General features: G+C 46.5%; 1 protein-coding gene across 2 annotated transcripts in view; it reads right to left on the minus strand.

Annotated features, from left to right (window-relative positions):
- LOC112251449 (insulin receptor-like) overlaps window positions 1-22,962 on the minus strand; it is a 174,797-nt gene that overhangs the window by 45,430 nt on the left and 106,405 nt on the right. For both annotated transcript variants that reach the window (XM_042322551.1, XM_042322550.1), the window contains exon 3: window positions 13,601-13,925. In XM_042322551.1, the coding sequence (XP_042178485.1) occupies window positions 13,601-13,925 (325 nt within the window). The remainder of the gene's footprint in view (window positions 1-13,600; window positions 13,926-22,962) is intronic.

A 22,962-nucleotide genomic window follows, 5' to 3' on the forward strand; every position in this document is an offset into this window, starting at 1 on the left:
GAAAAACAAGTGAATTACGTCAAAACATAAACACACCCAGGAGGGAGCGACGGGTAAGAGAGGGAGAGTTTCAGAAATTCAAATCAGGCTTCCAAAACTCAACAACGAGGAAGACGATGGGATCAAACAGCCCCCTTAACAGTCAACCAAGGCTGGTAAATCCCTGGATCATTGTTATTCTGACTTCCGCGACGCATATAAGGCCCTCCCCCGCCCTCCTTTCAGAAAAGCTGACCACAACTCCATTTTGTTGCTCCCAGTCTAAAGACAGAGACTAAAACAGGAAGCTCCCGTGCTCAGGTCTGTTCAACGCTGGTCCTACCAATCTGATTACACGCTTCAAGACTGCTTCGATCACGTGGATTGGGATATGTTCTGCATTGCGTCCAACAACAACATTGACGAATACGCTGATTCGGTGAGCGAGTTCATCAAGTGCATCGGTAATGTCGTACCCACAGCAACTATTAAAACATTCCCAAACCAGAAACCGTGGATTGATGGCAGCATTCGCACAAAACTGAAAGCACGAACCACTGACTTTAACCAGGGCAAGGTGACCGGAAACATGACCGAATACAAACAGTGTAGCTATTCCCTCCGCAAGGCAATCAAACAAGCTAAGCGTCAGTATAGAGACAAAGTAGAGTCGCAATTCAACGGCTCAGACACAAGAGGAATGTGGCAGGGTCTACAGTCAATCACAGATTACAAAAAGAAAACCAGCCCCGTCGCAGACCAGGATGTCTTGCTCCCAGACAGACTAAACAACTTTGCTCGCTTTGAGGACAATACAGTGCCACTGACACGGCCCGCTACCAAAACCTGCAGACTCTCCTTCACTGCAGCCGGCGTGAGTAAAACATTTAAACGTGTTAACCCTCGCAAAGCTGCAGGCCCAGACGGCATCCCCAGCCGCGTCCTCAGGGAATGCGCAGACCAGCTGGCTGGTGTGTTTATGGACATATTCAATCAATCCTTATCCTAGTCTGCTGTCCCCACATGCTTCAAGAGGGCCACCATTGTTCCTGTTCCCAAGAAAGCTAAGTTAACTGAGCGAAACGACTACCACCCCAAGCTAAGGTAACTGAGCAAAACGACTACCACCCCTTAGCACTCACTTCCTCACTTAAAGGACCATATCACCTCCAGCCTACCTGACACCCTAGACCCACTCCAATTTGCTTACCGCCCCAATAGGTCCACAGACAACACAATCGCAACCACACTGCCCTAAACCAGCTGGACAAGAGGAAGACCTATGTGAGAATGCTGTTCATCGACTACAGCTCAGCATTTAACAACATAGTACCCTCCAAACTCGTCATCAAGCTCGAGACACTGGGTCTCGACTCCGCCCTGTGCAACTGGGTACGGGACTTCCTAACGGGCCGCCCCCAGGTGTTGAGGGTAGGTAACAACATCTCCACACCGCTGATCCTCAACACTGGGGCCCCACAAGGGTGCGTTCTGAGCCCTCTCCTGTACTCCCTGTTCACCCACGACTGCGTGGCCATGCACGCCTCCAAATCAATCATCAAGTTTGGGGACGACACTACAGTGGTAGGCTTGATTACCAACAGGGAGGAGGTGAGGGCCCTCGGAGTGTGGTGTCAGGAAAATAACCTCACACTCAACATCAACAAAACAAAAGAGATGATTTGAAACAGCAGATGGAGCACAGCAGATCAGGAAACAGCAGAGGGAGCACCCCCCTATCCACATCGACGGGACAGTAGTGGAGAGGGTAGTACGTTCTAAGTTCCTCGGCGTACACATCACAGATAAAACTGAATTGGTCCACCCACACAGACAGCGTGGTGAAGGCGGCGCAGCAGCGCCTCTTCAACCTCAGGAGGCTGAAGAGATTTGTCACCAAAAGCACTCACTAACTTCTACAGATGCACAATCGAGAGCATCCTGTCGGGCTGTATCACCGCCTGGTACGGCTACTGCTCCGCCCACAACCGTAAGGCTCTCCAGAGGGTAGTGAGGTCTGCAAGACGCATCACCGGGGGCAAACTACCTGCCCTCCAGGACACCTACACCACCCGATGTTACAGGAAGGCCATAAAGATCATCAAGGACAACAACCACCTGAGCCACTGCCTGTTCACCCCGCTATCATCCAGAAGGCGAGGTCAGTACAGGTGCATCAAAGCAGGGACCGAGAGACTGAAAAACAGCTTCTATCTCAAGGCCATCAGACTGTTAAACAGCCACCACTAACATTGAGTGGCTGCTGCCAACACACTGACTCAACTCCAGTCACTTTAATAATGGAATATTTATGTAAAAAATGTATCACTGGCCACTTTAAACAATGCCACTTAATATAATGTTTACATACCATACATTACTCATCTCATATGTATATACTGTACTCGATACCATCTACTGCATCTTGCCTATGCCGTTCTGTACCATCACACATTCATATATCTTTATGTACATATTCTTTATCCCTTTACACTTGTGTGTATAGGATAGTTGTTGTGGAATTGTTAGCTAGATTACTCGTTGGTTATTACTGCATTGTCGGAACTAGAAGCACAAGCATTTCGCTACACTCGCATTAACATCTGCTAACCATGTGGATGTGACAATTTGATTTGATTTGAGTCCACCGCTGGCAGACAAAGCAGACTATTGTTCCCATGAGGCGCTAGTTTAGCAGCATGGATTACCGTTCTCTGGCAACCTAATTCTGTTTATGAGAGTGTTAATATTCCCAGCATCTGAAGCCTGTACAGAGTGCAGTGCCTACAGCAAGTCAACACCTCCCTTGGATTTCTTCACATTATATATATATATATATAAAAAATATAAAAATATATATATATAAAAAATATTTAAAAAAAAAAACAACAACAAAAAAAAAAAATATATATATATATATAAAAAATTATAATAATAAAAAAAATATTAAAAAAAATAGATATATATAGATAAAGTATTCACCCCATGTTAGAAACACCTTTGGCAGCAAATGCAGCTGTGAGTCACATAAAAGCTTTGCACACCTGTATTGCGCATTATTTGCCCCCTATTCTTTAAAAAATCCTTCAAGCTCTGTCTAGGTGTTGGGGATCATGGCCAAATGGCAACTTTCGAGTTTTGCAATAGATTTTCAAGCAGATTCAAGTCAAAACTGTAACTTGGCCACTCGGGAACATTCACCGTCTTCTTGGTAAGCAACTCCAGTGTAGATTCTTTGGACACAGTGTTAACAAACCTCCAAACGAGCTTCAATGCCATACAACCGCCCGACTAGCATCACTACTCTGGACGGTTCTGACTTAAAATATGTGAACAACTCCAAATACCTAGGTGTCTGGTTAGACTGTAAACTCTCCTTCAAGACTCACATTAAGCATCTCCCATCCAAAATTAAATCTAGAATCGGCTTCCTATTTCGCAGCCTTCACTCACGCCACTAAACTTACCCTAGTAAAACTGACTATCCTACCGATCCTCGACTTCGGCGATGTCATCTACAAAATAGCTTCCAATACTCTACTCAGCAAACTGGATGCAGTTTATCACAGTGCCATCCGTTTTGTTACTAAAGCACCTTATACCACCCACCACTGTGACCTGTATGCTCTAGTCGGCTGGCCCTCGCTACAAATTCGTCGCCAGACCCACTGGCTCCAGGTCATCTACAAGTCCATGCTAGGTAAAGCTCCGCCTTAGCTCAGTTCACTGGTCACGATGGCAACACCCACCCGTAGCACGCGCTCCAGCAGGTGTATCTCACTGATCATCCCTAAAGCCAACACCTCATTTGGCCACCTTTCATTCCAGTTCTCTGCTGCCTGTGACTGGAACGAATTGCAAAAATCTCTGAAGTTGGAGACTTTTATCTCCCTCACCAACTTCAAACATCTGCTATCTGAGCAGCTAACCGATCGCTGCAGCTGTACATAGTCTATCGGTAAATAGCCCACCCAATTTTACCTACCTCATCCCCATACTGTTTTTATTTATTTACTTTTCTGCTCTTTTGCACACCAGTATCTCTACCTGCACATGTTCATCTGATCATTTATCACTCCAGTGTTATTCTGCAAAATTGTAATTATTCGCCTACCTCCTCATGCCTTTTGCACAATGTATATAGACTATTTTTTTCCTACTGTGTTATTGACTTGTTTATTGTATACTCCATGTGTAACTCTGTGTTGTCTGTTCACACTGCTATGCTTTATCTTGGCCAGGTCGCAGTTGTAAATGAGAACTTGTTCTCAACTGGCCTACCTGGTTAAATAAAGGTGAAATAAATAAATAAAATTAATAACGTACTGTTCTGAGATCTGACTGAAAGAAGCCTCTGTGCTTCCTAGAACCTTACCTTAGTTTATCCTGTGCTTCCTTGAACCGTACCTTAGTTTATCCTGTGTTTGTCCTGGAACAGCATTGGCAGGGTTTTATGTAAGGTACGGGTAGGGCTGTGACGGTCATGGGATTTTGGGTGAAATCATGGGTGAAATAAAATAAAATAATAAATAGCCAGTGTGTGCTAACCCCCCTCCTGTTTGTGCTAGCCAGCATGTGCTAGCCATCATGTGCTAGCCATTGTGTGCTAACCCCTCTCCTGTTTGTGCTAGCCAGCATGTGCTTGCCATCATGTGCTAGCCAGTGTGTGCTAGCCAGTGTGTGCTAGCCCCCCTCCTGTATGTGCTAGCCAGTGTGTGCTAACCCCCCTCCTGTATGTGCTAAAAAGCACCTTGACCCCTCCTCACACACCCAAAAGTTTAGATGCCACTGACCCACAACAGTAGTTGAGAATCAGAGTTTGGCCTGGGGTCACGGTACACTGGATGAGCTATGTCACCTAGTTCCTTTCATATTGAACTAAATGCTGCTAAATTAGAGGTTACATTTTATTAAAAGGTTCTAATACTTTACAACAATCTGACAAAATCAGCTTGGTTTTCCACTGACTTTAAATTTGGCCCAGTGGAAAAACTCTATAATGATCAGGGAAAGATTATTATTTATTTTTTTCCTCACGTGGAAAATCATAAATATATAAATTAACTTTTAGAAAGAAAGAAAGAATAAATGTTAAAGTAGTTGTATTGCAGAAAACACATACACTCTCTGATCCATTCTCATTGTGACCTTAAACTGATAGGAAAAACACCACTTCCTGGGGCCTGCCTTGTCCTGAGCCTCATGGGAAAATCATTTAGGATGCAGGTTTTAAAAAAGAGAGTTTGTGTTGGGCTGCAGCCCTGAAAACCTCTGCACTTTGCAGACTGACTTGGGGCCACTGCAGTGCCTTCTGTGTTTCAAGGAAAGATGAGCAAATTCTTATTTTGTGCTTGTTGTCATGGATATTAAAAGGTGGAAAGGCGGAACGAATGCCAGGAAATGTCTAGAAAGCAGAGCAGCCTAGCAGCTGTGCTGACGGTTGGCGAAGAGAGAACGAGAGATAGGATTGCACAGGAATTCCTCTGTCATTTACATGACATTTTAGTCATTTAGCAGACGCTCTTATCCAATTCCTTACAGGAGTAATTAGGGTTAGTTGCCTCGCTCAAGTGTACATCGACAGATTTTTCACCAAGTCAGCTTTGGGATTCAAACCAGCAACCTTTCGGTTACTGGCCCGAACGCTCTTAACCGCTAGGCTACTTGCTGCCCCTCATAACTCCTGATGACTGACTTCAAGCCTAGCTCAAGAAAAGATAGCATGTAGCAAGTGTCTCGCCATCCCAGCACTCTCTGCCCAGCCTCCACTCCGGTCACAGCCTCTGCCCAGCCCAGTCATAGCAAGCCGCTTGAGGCTCAGCACCCCGGTCACAGCCCTGTCTGTCTGTGAGGGTGATTTGTGTGTCTGGTTACGGACACTCCCCTCACTCGGCCCAGCAGCGGAGGACTTCAACAGTCCCTGATGTCGTAACGGCTGCAGAATGGAAAATAATTATCTAGCAACTTCCTTCTCCTCATACTGGATGGTATGAGACAATCTCTCTGAGAACGTACTGCACTATGAGCCTGAATCTCTGAGAACGTACTGCACTATGAGCCTGAATCTCTGAGAACGTACTGCACTATGAGCCTGAATCTCTGAGAACGTACTGCACTATGAGCCTGAATCTCTCTGAGAACGTACTGCACTATGAGCCTGAATCTCTCTGAGAACGTACTGCACTATGAGCCTGAATCTCTCTGAGAACGTACTGCACTATGAGCCTGAATCTCTCTGAGAACGTACTGCACTATGAGCCTGAATCTCTGAGAACGTACTGCACTATGAGCCTGAATCTCTCTGAGAACGTACTGAACCTGAATCTCTCTGAGAACTGCACTATGAGCCTGAATCTCTCTGAGAACGTACTGCACTATGAGCCTGAATCTCTGAGAACGTACTGCACTATGAGCCTGAATCTCTCTGAGAACGTACTGCACTATGAGCCTGAATCTTGGAGAACGTACTGCACTATGAGCCTGAATCTCTGAGAACGTACTGCACTATGAGCCTGAATCTCGGAGAACGTACTGCACTATGAGCCTGAATCTCTCTGAGAACGTACTGCACTATGAAACTTTAAGAAATGTCCCTGGGAACAATTTGTGAATCTCTTCCTCATAGCCTGAAGCACCTAATAATCTCAGTTAGTTGGCTAAATGCTGAGGAAAGCCTTCAGCAGTGGTAAAATATCAGGGAAGGGAATGTAAGGTCCCAGGGTGTCCCAGGGGTTGTGGCTCTAGAGAGCTCCTAAGGTTAGGCTTAATAAATTGAGGAATGATGTGGATGAATGTTGAAGTTGGGTCCACAGCAGAGTTGTGGACTTGAGTCACATGACCTGGACTTAAGTCTGAGTCGTTTTCACAAATTTGATGACTTGACATAAAATAAATTGAGACTTGACTTCGACTTGGAGCCTCAAGACTCGGGACACGACTTTAACTTGAGACTGGCGACTTGAAATGATCCAGCCAGGTTAAGTCATGTTTTGTCACTCATTTTGTGGCACACAGTCTACGTGGATTACTCTAGAGACAGTAGCAGCAGAATCGCCATTGCAAAAAAAATAAATAAATACAACTGCAACAGATTGGCGAAGATTGTGAAATGCACACATTGGACGAGCAAACCGTCAATCAACACCAGTCAGGTGAGACAGCGAACAGATTGCTGATTTACTGTACAGCTCTTTTTTTTTAACCTTTATTTAACTAGGCAAGTCAGTTAAGAACAAATTCTTATTTTCAATGACGGCCTAGGAACAGTGGGTTAACTGCCTGTTCAGGGGCAGAATTACAGATTTGTACCTTGTCAGCTCGGGGGTTTGAACTTGCAACCTTCCAGTTACTAGTCCAATGCTCTAACCACTAGGCTACCCTGACGCCCCAAGAAATAGCAGGTGTATAAGTCCTATTTAATAAAGGTCCGGATGCATAATGTAATTTAACGGCGTAGTAACAAACCACCTCGTAACCCATGCGATTCCAAACTGTTCACACCCCTCTTACTGGCGGAGAGAACATTTAGCAATTTTAAAAAGGTTAGTTTCCCGCACTTTCTGCTTGGGGCTTGCTGTTGGAAAGCTAATATTTCCTGCAATTCTAAGCCTTCGTCCATGACTAATGTGTGTTTATATGATACCCAGGTGTCAGTATTGACCCCGTTCTGTGTCCGGATCCGGTCAGCCAGTTGAGTATGGGGGGGGGCAGCTATAGGGGGGCAGCTATAGGGGGGCAGCTATAGGGGGCAGCTATAGGGGGGCAGCTATAGGGGGGGCAGCTATAGGGGGCAGCTATAGGGGGGCAGCTATAGGGGGGGGCAGCTATAGGGGGCAGCTATAGGGGGGGCAGCTATAGGGGGCAGCTATAGGGGGCAGCTATAGGGGGGCAGCTATAGGGGGCAGCTATAGGGGGCAGCTATAGGGGGCAGCTATAGGGGGCAGCTATAGGGGGGCAGCTATAGGGGGCAGCTATAGGGGGCAGCTATAGGGGGCAGCTATAGGGGGGCAGCTATAGGGGGCAGCTATAGGGGGGGGCAGCTATAGGGGGCAGCTATAGGATTGGATGCAGAGCAAAGGTCACATTGTAGGAAGAGAGGATTGCCGTTCCAAAAACGGTTTGGTGAAATTAACTGTTTCCTTTGCAAACTCACCAGCAATGAGGCAATGCTTGAAATTGATCATTTACATTTGGAATTTATTGTTAAATTGTATTATTACTGTGGTGAAGATGAGCCATCCGAGTGGCTCTTCACTTGCTGTGGTGAAGATGAGTCATCGGAGTGGCTTTTCACTTGCTGTGGTGAAGACGCGTCATCGTTGTGGCTCTTCACTTGCGCTGTCCAAAATCCCGCAAAGGGAAGAGTTTTTAAAAATTATCTTGTTGAAATGTTTGCTGTTGCTTTCACATGTTTATCAAAACGCATAAGTCCTATGTAGTACATATCTAATCCATCTAATACTACAACAATTTTTCATGTTTTCATCATTCCATCCCTGTACCGTTTATTACAACACAAACATTTCTGTTTGACGTTTGATAGGCGATATATTTTCATTTTAGACCAACCATTTCTTACCCTGCTCGGAGTGAGCGCCATGTTGACGTTGGTAACACTCATGAGGTAGAAGCTGTGTTTATTTAAATCAACATATATATATATATATTTTTTTTTTTTAAATATTTCCCGGGGTTACGTCGGGGTTCAGTGTGTGTCTGTGTCCTATGTCGCTATCCTTTGTGTTGTTGTAATAGGAGCATCCACCTCAGTGTTCATAGAAACAGGCTCCGTGGCCCGCGCTCCATGCTCGCGAGTCACAACTTTAAATAAGAGAAAATGATTGTTCCATGTATGCATGGAGTTGAAATATCAATAATAATCATTAAGTCTGATGAAGAATAATGTACCAATGTAAGAACGGATGTGGAAATTGCCTTTTACATTGTAGAACCAGTTTATTGGTTGTAATTGTATGGTCCTGAGGGGCCAAGTGCTTAGGTCTACCTGTTTGAGCTCCTGTTTGACAGATTTCATTTGGTTTCTCAAGGGGGTGGCTGTACAGTCTTGCCCTATAGCTGTGTCCATTCAGATAGGACAGATTAAGCCTCATATACAGAGGCTATTTCTTTGGGGATTTTGCCCATGTATATTTTTGGTAAATCTACTTGTATATTTAGTATGATATGGCGCTTTCACTATCAGATCACCAAGACATGTCAATACAGCTACACTCTGAGCACGTCAATTTGCCTTCTGCTGATGTAGCAGTGGTAAGGGCATGACAAGGTCCCTATTTTACAGTTACAGGGCTAATTCAAATGTGTTGCAGACAAAATAATGAAAAGGTCTGGTAGCCTCAATCAATAGGCTAATATTTGTAGTTGGACATGTCGTTGCATGTATAGATTTTTAGTTTACTTGAGACTTCACTTAAACTTCTCGTCTCTTTAGAATGCACAACTAGGGCTTGATTCGAGTCTTGACCCGTTCTACTTGGTATTCGACTTGAGACTCGGTCCTTATGACTTGAGACATGCTTGTGACTCAAATAATAGTGATTTGGACCCACTGGTGTACAGTATGAGAGAGTACATTCCAGAACTTCCAGTGCGTGTGGTGTTTGCCTCCTAAACACATGCATTTATACCTTTCCCTATCTGGACGGTGGGCATTTCCCTCGACTAGCCCAGCGCTCAGACCTCTTTTTCCTCCGTAAAAAGCTAAACAGCACAGCAAACAATGGAGACGCTGACTAACACATTCAGCAACATGTTCAGTCCACAGCGCCCTTCGACCAGCCTGCTGCCTTCCCTACAGAACACACTGAGCTATATGATCAACACACCAACACCAATCAATCACGGGCCAGCGTGTGGCTTTTGGGAAGACGTTGTGTCTTCTCGTCTCTGTTAAACCAGTCTCTTCCTGAGCCTTAACTGTCTAAATAAAGTCAAATGTCCAAGAATGTATTCCAAATGGTACCTTACATAGTCTAGTTACTTTTGAACAGAGCCCTATGGGCCCCGGTCAAAAGAGGTGGACTAAGTAGGGAATAGGGTGACCATTGAAACCCAACAGATGCGCTGTGCCCTTCCTGTTCCAGAGCCTGCTGTTTCCTGTGAAAGCGTCAGGTGACAGTCACTCGGAGCCACAAAGAGAACAGTCTATGGTGTCAAATAAGAGCATGGCACATGGCTGGTGTTGTTACACCACTTCAGCCCGGCCCATTAGCAGGCCAGGAGGCCCGGCCTACAGTCAGTCAGTCAGTCAGTCAGAGATCTGGAGTGTACAGTAAGGAGTGTGTGTAGAGTAAGGACTGTACTTCCTAGCCAGGTCAGGGGGACATAAGACAGCGAGACAGACAGACGTGTGATGTTTTTGAACTCCTCTATTGTCATATCCATCTCAACTCGGGTGTGACTTTAACAACTCTGCTGTGAGGTCAGCCAGAATTTTAATGGTTAACTTTCTCATCTCTGCTGTGAGTTCAGGCAGTGTACTCCTGGGGACTATGGTGTTGAAGGCTGAGCTGTAGTCAATGAAAAGCATTCTTACATAGGTATTTCTCTCGTCCAGATGGGATAGGGCAGCGTGCAGTGCAATGGAAATTGCATCATCCGTGAATCTATTGGGATGGTATGAAAATTTCAGTGGGTCTAGGGTAAGGTGGAAGTGATATGACCCTTAATTAGCCTCTCACAACACTTCATGATGAAAGAAGTGAGTGCTATGGGGGGATAGTCATTTAGTTCAGTTACCTTAGCTTTCTTGGGAACAGGAACAATGGTGGACATTTTGAAGCAAGTGGGGACAACAGACTAGGATAGGGAGAGATTTAATATGTCTGTTAACACTCCAGACAGCTGATCTGTGCATGCTCTGAGGATGCGGGTAGGGATGCCGTCTGGGCCGCCAGCCTTGCTTGGGTTAACACGTTTAAATGTCTTACTCACGTCGGCCATGGAGAACAAGAGCATGCAGTCCTTGGGAGCGGCTTGTGTCATCGGCCCTGTGTTATCCTCAAAGCGGGCGAGGGTGTTTAGCTTGTCAGGGAGCAAGACATTGTGTCCGCGACGTGGCTGGTTTTCACTTTATGCAATTATCTGTAGTCCCTGACACATACGTCTCGTGTCTAAGCCATTGAATTGTGACTCCACTTTGTCTCTGTACTAATGCTTTGACTGTTTGATTGGCATAAGAAGGGCCTGGACTGTTTGTATTCGATCATATTCTCAGTCCCCTTGCCGTGGTTAAATGCGGTGGTTTCAGTTTTGCGTGTATGCTACCATCTGTACACGGTTTTTGGTTTGGATAGGTTTTAAAATCATCAGTGGGAACAAACATCCCCTATACACTTTCTGATTAACTCCGTCACTGTGTCAGTGTTATTCTCAGAAGCAACCCGGAATATGTCCCAGTCCACGTGATAAAAACAGTCTTGAAGCATGGATTACGATTGGTCAGACCAGCGTTGAATAGACCTCAGCACGGGTACTTCCTGTTTGAGTTTTTGACTATAGGAAGAGGGGTTGGGGGAGGGCCTTGTAGTCATCACGGTAGGGTGACTAACAATGAGAGTTTTGAATCGTGAGAACCGCAGGCGATGTGTTGATAGAACTTCGGAAGAGATTTGCTGTATTAACGTCTCCGGCTATAATAAATGTGCAGTTTCCAGTTTGCACAAGTCCAGTGTAGTTCCTTGAGAGCCATTGTGGTATCGGCTTGAGGGGGAATATACACAGCCGTGACAATAACAGAAGACAATTCTCTAGGGAGGTAATGAGGTCGGCATTTGATTGCGAGGTAACCTAGGTTGGGTGAACAAAAGGAATTGAGTTTCTGTACGTTACCACAATCACACCATGAGTAGTTAATCATGAAACATACACCTCCGCCTTTCTTCTTCCCGGAGAATTCTTTATTCCGATCCACACAATGTATTGAACACCCAGCTGGCTGTATAGATGGAGACAGTATATCCGGAGTGAGACATGATTCCGTGAAACAGAGTATGTTACAGTCCCTGATGTCTCTCTGAAAGGAGATCCTCGCCCTGAGCTCATCTTCTTTATTATCCAGGGTCTGAACATTAGCGAGTAATATACTCGGAAGCGGTGGATCGTGTGCACGCCTCCTTAGTCGGACAAAGTTCACTCCGAATACCTCTTCACCGACAGTGATGTCTTGGAGCAGCCTCTGGGATAAGTTCAAATCGCCTTGGAAGATACGAACAAAGGATCCAATTCAGGAAAGTCATATTCCTGGTTGAAATGCTGGTAGGTTACCGCCTCTCTGATATCTAAAAGCGCTTTCTGGTTGTATGTAATAATGCAAAGAAAGTTCTGGGCTAATAACATTAAAAAAACGTAATACAGCAAAGTTGCTATAATCCTCAAACAAGGAGGCCATGTCTATCGGAGCCATCTTAGTATCCAGGAATGGAGCTAAGCACAGGCAAAGTCCAAGAGGAAAACCTGGTTCAGTCTGCTTTCTACCAGACACCTGGGGATGAATTCACCTTTCAGCAGGACAATAACCTTTGCCAGCAGCATACCACCCTGCATACCACTGCTGGCTTGCTTCTGAAGCTAAGCAGGGTTGGTCCTGGTCAGTCCCTGGATGGGAGACCAGATGCTGCTGGAAGTGGTGTTGGAGGGCCAGTAGGAGGCACTCTTTCCTCTGGTCTAAAAAAATATCCCAATGCCCCATGGCAGTGATTGGGGACACTGCCCTGTGTTGGGTGCCGTCTTTCAGATGGTATGTTATACGGGTGTCCTGACTCTCTGAGGTCATTAAAGATCCCATGGCACTTATCGTAAGAGTAGGGGTGTTAACCCCGGTGTCCTGGCTAAATTCCCAATCTGGCCCTCAAACCATCACGGTCACCTAATAATCCCCAGTTTACAATTGGCTCATTCATCCTGTAACTATTCCCCAGGTCGTTGATGCAAATGAGAACGTGTTCAGTCAACTTACCTGGTAAAATAACGGATAAATAAATAAACCTAAAACACAAGGCCTCTATATTGGAGTTGCTTACCAATTAGACTGTGAATGTTCCTGAGTGGCCAAGTTACAGTTTTGATTTAAATCTACTTCAAAATATATGGCAAGACCTGAAAATGGTTATCTAGCAATGATCAACCACTAATTTGACAGAGCTTAAAGAATTTAGAAAATAATATTGGGCAAATGTTGCACAATCCAGGTGTGGAAAGCTCTTTCGAGACTTACCCAGAAAGACTCACAGCTGTAATCTCTGGCAAAGTTGATTCTGCAAAGTATTGACTCAGGGTGTGAATACTTATGTAATTGAGATATTTCACTATTTCATTTTCAATCCATTTGAAATAAATTCTAAAAACATGTTTTCACTTGGTCATTATGGAGTATTGTGTATAGATGGGCAGAAAATAAATATTTCATCAATTTTGAATCAGGCTGTAACAACAAAAATGTGAATAAGTCATAGGGTTATGAATATTTTCTGAAGGAACTGTATACCTAAGACTTACGTAGTAGATTTGATAGTGGTCTATGGCTGTCATGTTCTATATCGCAGACTTACGAAGTAGAGTTGATGGTGGTATATGGCTGTAATGTTATATATCGGAGACTTACCTAGTAGAGTTGATGGTGGTATATCCCGAGGGGCATTCTGGGATGCAGGCTCCGTTGTGGATGACGTACTCGTGGCAGTCGTTGCCCTTCCCGTTCTTGCACTGGTTGTGGAGGTCCTGACAGAAGGAGAGAGAGACGCAGCGCCAGCCCTTGAAGGTGTAGTATCCCTGGGGACAGCGGTCCACACAGGTGTCCTGGTGCTGGAACTTCTGGCATGCCACACAGCGGCTGGCGTTGCCTGCCTCCGAGCAACCTCCCAGGCACTGGTCGTGGCAGCAGTGGCCATGTTGGGTACAGGCCCGATGTTTACAGGTGGAGGGACACACTGTGGAGGGAGGGAGGGGGGGGGGCAGGATGGGAGGAGAGTGAGAGAGAGGGGGATGATGGTAAGAATTCAAACTCGATACAGGAGGAAAACATTTGTACAATCCTCAGTGTAAAGCTGTCGGAGTTCAGTCTTGTATCAGATTGGACTGTAGATAAAACTAACATCTGGATCAAATAGGTCAGTGTGTTTCCCTTAGCCATTCAGCTTGTCATTTCACTCCTATTGGACAAATACAGCTCTGCACTTTCATCCAAAACTAGCTAGAAACATCCGTAAGCCACCAATGGATCTCAGCTAAAGTTCTAGACAGCCTTCCCAAAGTGCAGAGCTCCAGACCAACAGCACTGCTGCGAGTCCTCCGGACCACCGGTGTCGAACAGCGGCCCGCCATGGAGACAGACACTCCAGACGGCGACAAACACCTCAGACAAAATGGAAACAGGCAGAACAAAGTGAGGGGATTGGAGAGGCTGCTGTAGCAAAGCTCCGTGTCGTTCTGCGCGTTCGGTGAGCAGGGGAGAGAAGCTGGCTGGGATCAACTGTCAAAATACATGGGGGTCTCTGCACAGCCGGTCATCAGCACATAAAGGACGACCGTATTCCTCCTTCTTGCTGAACTGGGCTGGCTTGACTCCCAGTAACCTATAGCACCTGCCTGGTGGGATGACCCCTTCTAACAATGACCTAGTTCACAGTCAGAACTCCTGCTACAGTAGCTCCTGTCCCTGGTCCCGGTCCCCAGCCACGGTAAAAATAACCCACCGCAGTGCAGCCTCGGCCAGGCTTGGACACAACCAGCTCATAAACAGAGATGGTCAAAACAAGTTGGCTCACAGTTCCAACTACCACATATATAGCAGGACTTTCAGATCTCCGTTAGTTACACAACTTAAAGCTCCTTTACTTTAAGTTTTCTTTACGAGAGTGTCTGAGAGGATAAACATTTTCCACTTTACCCCACAAAGTCAGATATCTCTAGCTTAAACTGACGGACTTTAAATCTGGATTTATGTAAATTTGTATGTACATATTCTTATTCATTCCTTTACACTTGTGTGTATACAGTAGTTGTTGAGATTTTTTTTTTTTTGGTACTTTACTTTACTTAAGATTGACATACCAAATCGACTCAAGGGGGTTAACCCTGCTTTAGCCAATACTCACTGATCTGGCTTTACAGTCTGGCTATGAAAATGCCCTTGTTGTTACTAATTTAAACCAGAACCATGCATAATAATGCACATTCACTAATAATGACTAACTTTGAATGCAAAAATAGTTGGGAAGAGATTTTCCATGTACTGATTCCATGGCACATGGTTTAAGAACTGATACACAAAACGATGCTGGATTGAAAACATTGTAGAATAATAGTGAAGCCATCAAAAGTATGAAATAACACATGGAATCATTGTAGTAACCAAAAGCGTTAAACAAATCAAAAATGTATTTTAGATTCTTCAAAGATGATAGCTCTGCACACTCTTGGCATTCTCTCAACCAGCTTCACCTGGAATGCTTTTCCAACAGTCTTGAAGTTGCTCCCATATATGCTGAGAAGTTGTTGGCTGCTTTTCCTTCACTCTGCGGTCCAACTCATCCCAAACCATCTCAATTGGGTTGACGTCGGGTGATAGATGTCGCCATCACCCTCCTTGGTCAAATAGCCCTGACACATCCTGGAGGTGTATTTTGGGTCATTGTCCTGTTGAAAAACAAATGATAGTCCCACTAAGCCCAAACCAGATGGGATGGCATATCGCTGCAGAATGCTGTGGTAACCATGCTGTTAACTGTGCCTTGAATTCGAAATAAACCACTAACAGTGTCACCAGCAAAGCACCCCCACACTATCACACCCCCTCCTCCATGCTTCATGGTGGATCATCTGTTCACCTACTCTGCATCTCACAAAGAACGGCGGTTGGAACCAAAAATCTCAAATTTGGACTCATCAGACCAAAGGACAGATTTCCCCCGGTATAATGTGCATTGTTTGTGTTTCTTGGCCCAAGCAAGTCTCTTCTTCTTATTGATGTCCTTTAGTAGTGGTTTCTTAGCAGCAATTCGACCATGAAGGCCTGACTCACGCAATCTCCTCTGAACAGTTGATGTTGAGATGATTCTGTTACTTGAACTCTGAAGCATTTATTTGGGCTGCAATTTCAGAGGCTGTTAACTAATTAACTTATCCTCTGCAGCAGAGGTAACTCTGGGTCTTCCTTTCCTGTGGCGGTCCTCGTGAGAGCCAGTTTCATCATAGCGCTTGATGGTTTTACAACTGAACTTGAAGTTCTTGAAATTTTCCAGATTGACTGACCATGTCTTAACGTAATGGACTGTAGTTTCTCTTTGCTTATTTGAGCTGTTTTTGCCATAATATGGACTTGGTCTTTTACCAAATAGGGCTATCTTCTGTACCACCCCTACCTTGTCAAAACACCACTGATTGGCTCAAATTCCACAAATGTACTTTTAACTAGTCACACCTGTTAATTGAAATGCATTCCAGGTGACTACCACATGATGCTGGTTGAGAGAATGCCAAGAGTGTGCAAAGGTGTCAAGGCAAAGGGTGGCTACTTTGAAGAACCTCAAATATAAAATAGATTTGGATTTGTTTAATCCTTTTTTGTTACTACATGATTACATGTGTTATTTCATAGTTCTGATGTTTTCACTACAAAGTAAAAGATGGCGCAGTGTTCTAAGGCACTGTGCCACCAGAGATTCAAGTCAAAAACAAACAAAAAAACAAGTCAAAATGAGGCTCAGTAGTGTGTGTGGCCTCCACGTGCCTGTATGAGTCTCCTGGGCATGCTCCTGATGAGGTGGCGGATGGTCTCCTAGGGATCTCCTCCCAGACCTGGACTAAAGCATCTGCCAACTCCTGGACAGTCTGTGGTGCAACGTGGCGTTGATGGATGGAGCGAGACATGATGTCCCAGATGTGCTCAATTAGATTCAGGTCTGGGTAACGGGCGGGCCAGTCCATAACATCAATGCCTTCCTCTTGCAGCAACTGCTGACACACTCCAGCCACATGAGGTCTAGCATTGTCTTGCATTAGGAGGAACCCAGGGCCAACCGCACCAGCATATGGTCTCACAAGGGGTCTGAGGATCTCATCTCGGTACCTAATGGCAGTCAGGCTACCTCTGGCGAGCACATGGAGGGCTGTGCGGCCCCCCAAAGAAATGCCACCCCACACCATGACTGACCCACCGCCAAACCGGTTATGCTGGAGGATGCTGCAGGCAGCAGAACGTTCTCCACGGCGTCTCAGTGTGAACCTGCTTTCATCTGTGAAGAGCACAGGGCGCCAGTGACGAATTTGCCAATCTTGGTGTTCTCTGGCAAATGCCAAACGTCCTGCACGGTGTTGGACTGTAAGCACAACCCCCACCTGTGGACATCGGGCCCTCATACCACCCTCATGGAGTCTGTTTCTGACCGTTTGAGCAGACACATGCACATTTGTGGCCTGCTGGAGGTCATTTCGCAGGGCTCTGGCAGTGCTCCTCCTGCTCCTCCTTGCACAAAGGCGGAGGTAGCGGTCCTACTGCTGGGTTGTTGCCCTCCTACGGCCTCCTCCACATCTCCTGATGTACTGGCCTGTCTCCTGGTAGCGCCTCCATGCTCTGGACACGACGCTGAGAGACACAGCAAACCTTCTTGCCACAGCTCGCATTGATGTGCCATCCTGGATGAGCTGCACTACCTGAGCCACTTGTGTGGGTTGTAGACTCCATCTCATGCTACCACTAGAGTGGAAGCATAGGAACTGAGAAGTGGTCTGTGGTCACCACCTGCAGAACCACTCCTTTATTGGGGGTGTCTTGCTAATTGCCTATAATTTCCACCTGTTGTCTATTCCATTTGCACAACAGCATGTGAAATTTATTGTCAATCAGTGTTGCTTCCTAAGTGGACAGTTTGATTTCACAGAAGTGTGATTGACTTGGAGTTAACTTGTGTTGTTTAAGTGTTCCCTTTATTTTTTTGAGCAGTGTGTATAAAAAAATATAAAAATACTAACTTCTTGCAGCAGGAATTTAACAGGTCTCATAAACAATCTCTCAAGCACAAGCCGACAAGCTCGTGAGAAGCCAGTTAAAATTTTAAGTTTAGTCAATTTGATCTATTTACTAGCTAGAACAGTTGAATTGTTATGAACACACCCTTTGTCCGTCTCCGACTGTTTGAACAGCATGCTGGCGTGTCGACTTTGTTCAGATGTTGAAATCAACTGGCCTACCTTATTTCTCAGAATGAGAACGAGTTTACATTTCCTTTTATAGGCCTACTTGTGTTTTATGCTTATTGCACATGTAGAAAACACAGACTAGACAGCAAATATAAAAGTCTTTGGATGAAATGCTGCTAGGGGTACACGGTACTGTAACGCCGTGGGTGACAAACTGATGTGGGAGAAAATTTACAAGATTATGTTATAATAGTGTTTATGCATCGAATAGCTTTGACGAGTACTCTCTCATCAGTGGCTATGGGACTGAGTTGGGCCTCTGGGCTTGAGCTGACAGTTGACTCGGTGATTAAGCATAAAAGACTGCATTCCATAGACTAGATGTGGTGGGTGTGACCCGAGATAGAGATAGCCTGGAGGAGTAGAACAAAAATTCTTATTGTTTCTAATCATTCTTGCATCTGGGAAACTAAGTCGGGTTGGGAGTTAAACACCAGGTGCAAATAACTACATGATGAACCCGAGGTGACTTATGGTGCCCCCCGATCTGCATGGGAGGGGTGGAACCAGCCATGAAGAAGCATTTTGTCATCTACTATATAAGAACTCTACATTGTCTGTAAGGTCGCTCTCGGCAACACACTCAAGAGTGTAGAGTGGACAGTTTCATCATTGCAATAATTAAATAAAAGATGATTGTTTTGAAGAAATTACAAAGTGTCTCTCACTTGATTAGAATATTCCACGACACTGAGCATCCAATTTTCCATAATGAATATTCATTAATACTCCCATTTTTTAGTAGTGTTTGCTCTGCGCGCAATTTGAGAAGTTGAACTGTAAAAAGGGTATCGATTGAAAAGTGAACTTCTTCTCTATTACAGTAAAATAATGTCCTAATGTGGGTTTGGTGTCCATAAGACCGATTCTGTTAGACCCAACCTCAAATAACGAGTTGAAACCGCTTGTCAGATATGAGATGTCACTTCCTCCTCTTTGTTGTTGTGAGTAGCAGGGGGAGGCAGCATGGCGTATGGCATGGGGGATGTGGTGTGTGGCGTGGAGTATGGCGTGGGGGATGTGGTGTGTGGCGTGGGGGCGTGCATGGCGTGGGGAGGGGCATGGTGTGTGGGGGGGGGGCAGGGGCAAGGCTTGTGGGGTGTGGGGCAAGGCTGGGGCAAGGCTTGTGGGGTGTGGGGCATGACGTGTGGTGTATGGCGTGGGGGGGACGTGGTGTGTGGGGGGAGGGGCATGGCGTGTGGGGGGCATGACGTGTGGGGGGAGGGGCATGGCGTGGGGGCATGACGTGTGGGGCATGGCGTGGGGGGTGTGGGGCATGACGTGTGGGGGGAGGGGCATGGCGTGGGGGCATGACGTGTGGGGCATGACGTGTGGGGGGCATGACGTGTGGGCATGACGTGTGGGGTGTGGTGGGGGGGGCGTGGTGTGTTTGTATAAATGGGAAGGTGCACAGTCACAGCAGGAGCGAAGGAGAAGAGATGAAAAAGACCATCGGACATAAACGCTAATAGAAAATGTAGATAAAAAAACTTGTGATACAGGTATTTGGAAAATTGCGCTAAAACATAAATTTCAATGAAACAAATGAATTTGATAGCCCTGATACTGACAACATGGAGGAGATAAATCTAGAAATCTAACGCATCAAAGAAATATTGTCCATAAACATTCAAGGTAGCTTTACGAAAAAATATATATATCTATATTAAAGCCATTAAATAACGGTAATCAAGTCACAACAAGGCCGATTTCAAACGCCCAACATCAAAATTCGAATAACCGGCGCATTAACTGACCGCGGTGCGAATGCAAACTATGTCAGATAAATCCTAGACATGCTAGGTTAATGCACTGAAATAAGTCACAATCAAAGAAATTACTTATCAAATTGTTGAATTCACAGCGATTTAAAAAAACTTTTTTGTTTTTGTTTTGAGTCACGAGATTACTTTTGTTAAATCGATCCAGTAAAATGTACTAGATTACTTTTTAAAAGTAACGAATCTCAATAACACTGCCCGTGACAATACGTGCTGTAGCGGTGTGTAAACTAGATCATAGTTGTTCTGTAGTGGTGCAGTAGGGTGTGTTCTGTAGTGGTGCAGTACGGTGTGTTCTGTAGTGGTGCAGTAGGGTGTGTTCTGTAGTGGTGCAGTACGGTGTGTTCTGTAGTGGTGCAGTACGGTGTGTTCTGTAGTGGTGCAGTAGGGTGTGTTCTGTAGTGGTGCAGTAGGGTGTGTTCTGTAGTGGTGCAGTACGGTGTGTTCTGTAGTGGTGCAGTACGGTGCGCTCCAGTGTGAGGCCATCTGGGGCTGCTGCTAGTGAGGACACACAGACTGACCACAGGCTTGGGAGTCTTCATCGTTCTCCTCGGGACCCGCCCATCCTCTCTCTCACACACACACACACACACACACACTGGACAGTTCTGAAATACCCGCCCTGTGCTCGCCCCAGCGGAAAACGTTACAGGAGTGCTTCTCATTTCATACATGGCTGGCAACGTGGCTGCAAAGGACAAAAAAAAAAGAGGTCCTGAAACGTTCCTTTTGTTTTTTGGGGAAGGGTTATGATGTTACCACTGAACTATTCAACAGTTGACAGGAGGAAAACTCTTGGGAGAGGAGAAGAGGAATTGACAAGCATGGTTAAGAATGTATTAGTGGGTGCCAGTGTGCCAGACAGACAGTCAGTCAGACAGCTTGACAGCCAGACAGACAGCCAGAGACAGACAGCCAGAGACAGACAGCCAGACAGCTAGACAGCCAGACAGCTAGACAGCCAGACAGCTAGACAGCCAGACAGACAGCCAGAGACAGACAGCTAGACAGTCAGAGACAGACAGCCAGAGACAGACAGCTAGACAGCCAGAGACAGACAGCCAGAGACAGCCAACCAGAGACAGCCAGCCAGGGAAAGAGACACAGCCAGAGACAGACAGACAGCCAGACAGAGACAGCCAGCCAGCCAGACAGACAGACAGCCTTCGAGGGATGACACCACGGTGAGGACATCACACACACTGTTACTGTCAACAGAAGAACAAGGAAGGATCCCTCTCAGAAAGCAGGCTGGGGGAGAGAGGGAGGGTGCTGGGGGAGAGAGAGGAGTACTGGAGGAGAGAGAGGAAGGGGCTGAAGGAGGGATAGTGTGGGCTCTAAGAGGGGTGGGGAGGTGAAAGGAGGGAGGGAGTGTGGAAAGAGGGGGGCTGGAGGGAAGGAGGGAGGGAGGGGGCTGGAGGGATAGTGTGGGTTCAGAGAGGTGGGGGGTGAAGGGAGGGAGGGAGGAAGGAGTGGACGAGGAATAGTGTGGGTTCAGAGAGGTGGGGAGGTGATGGGAGGGAGGGAGGAAGGAGGGAGGGAGGGAGGGGGCTGGAGGAGGAATAGTGTGGGTTCAGAGAGGTGATGGAGGGAGGGGGCTGGAGGAGGAATAGTGTGGAGAGGAGATGAAGGAAGGGAGAGAGGGGTGACAGGAGGGATAGTGTGGATTCAGAGAGGTGGAGAGGAGATGAAGGAAGGGAGGGAGGGGAGGGAGGGGGCTGGAGGAGGAATAGTGTGGGTTCAGAGAGGTGGAGAGAAGATGGAGGGAGGGAGGGAGGGGGCTGGAGGAGGAATAGTGTGGGTTCAGAGAGGTGGAGAGAAGATGGAGGGAGGGAGGGAGGGAGGGGGAGGGAGGGAGGGGGCTGGAGGAGGAATAGTGTGGGTTCAGAGAGGTGGAGAGAAGATGGAGGGAGGGAGGGAGGGGTCTCTTTGACATCAGAGCCTTTTTCTGTTTCCCTTCACACTGAGCAGTGAACACTCTCACACAAACAGAAAAATGCATCAACATACTTTCACTCCCCACTCTTCTCTCTTTGTGCAGTGCAGTGTGTACATGCTGTGACCACGTTGTGTCAGTCTGACTCCCGATCCCCCAGGAGGAATCCATTCCGTAGTACAGCTCCCACACCAGATCCGCCCTCACCCTTAACCAATGTGTTTGCTGGCTGTGGAAAGCAGCCATTCAATGGCCTCTTCCATATCAGGGAGGAAAGCTGCTCGGGGTTAACCCTTTCATGTCAGGGAGGAGAGCTGCTCGGGGTTAACCCTTTCATGGCAGGGAGGAGAGCTGCTCGGGGTTAATCCTTTCATGGCAGGGAGGAGAGCTGCTCGGGGTTAACCCTTTCATGGCAGGGAGGAGAGCTGCTCGGGGTTAACCCTTTCATGGCAGGGAGGAGAGCTGCTCGGGGTTAACCCTTTCATGTCAGGGAGGAGAGCTGCTCGGGGTTAACCCTTTCATGTCAGGGAGGAGAGCTGCTCGGGGTTAACCCTTTCATGTCAGGGAGGAGAGCTGCTCGGGGTTAACCCTTTCATGTCAGGGAGGAGAGCTGCTCGGGGTTAACCCTTTCATGTCAGGGAGGAGAGCTGCTCGGGGTTAACCCTTTCATGTCAGGGAGGAGAGCTGCTAACCCTTTCATGTCAGGGAGGAGAGCTGCTCGGGGTTAACCCTTTCATGTCAGGGAGGAGAGCTGCTCGGGGTTAACCCTTTCATGTCAGGGAGGAGAGCTGCTCGGGGTTAACCCTTTCATGTCAGGGAGGAGAGCTGCTCGGGGTTAACCCTTTCATGTCAGGAAGGAGAGCTGCTCGGGGTTAACCCTTTCATGTCAGGGAGGAGAGCTGCTCGGGGTTAACCCTTTCATGTCAGGGAGGAGAGCTGCTCGGGGTTAACCCTTCCATGGAAAGCAAACAGAAAGCAACCGAGGCAAACTAGGAGAATACGAGGCCATTTCTCACTGCTGAGGGGAGCTCCCTCCCTCCTCTCTCTCTC

The sequence above is a fragment of the Oncorhynchus tshawytscha genome, linkage group LG05, assembly GCF_018296145.1.
Source record: "Oncorhynchus tshawytscha isolate Ot180627B linkage group LG05, Otsh_v2.0, whole genome shotgun sequence".
Classification (NCBI taxonomy): Eukaryota; Metazoa; Chordata; class Actinopteri; order Salmoniformes; family Salmonidae; genus Oncorhynchus; species Oncorhynchus tshawytscha.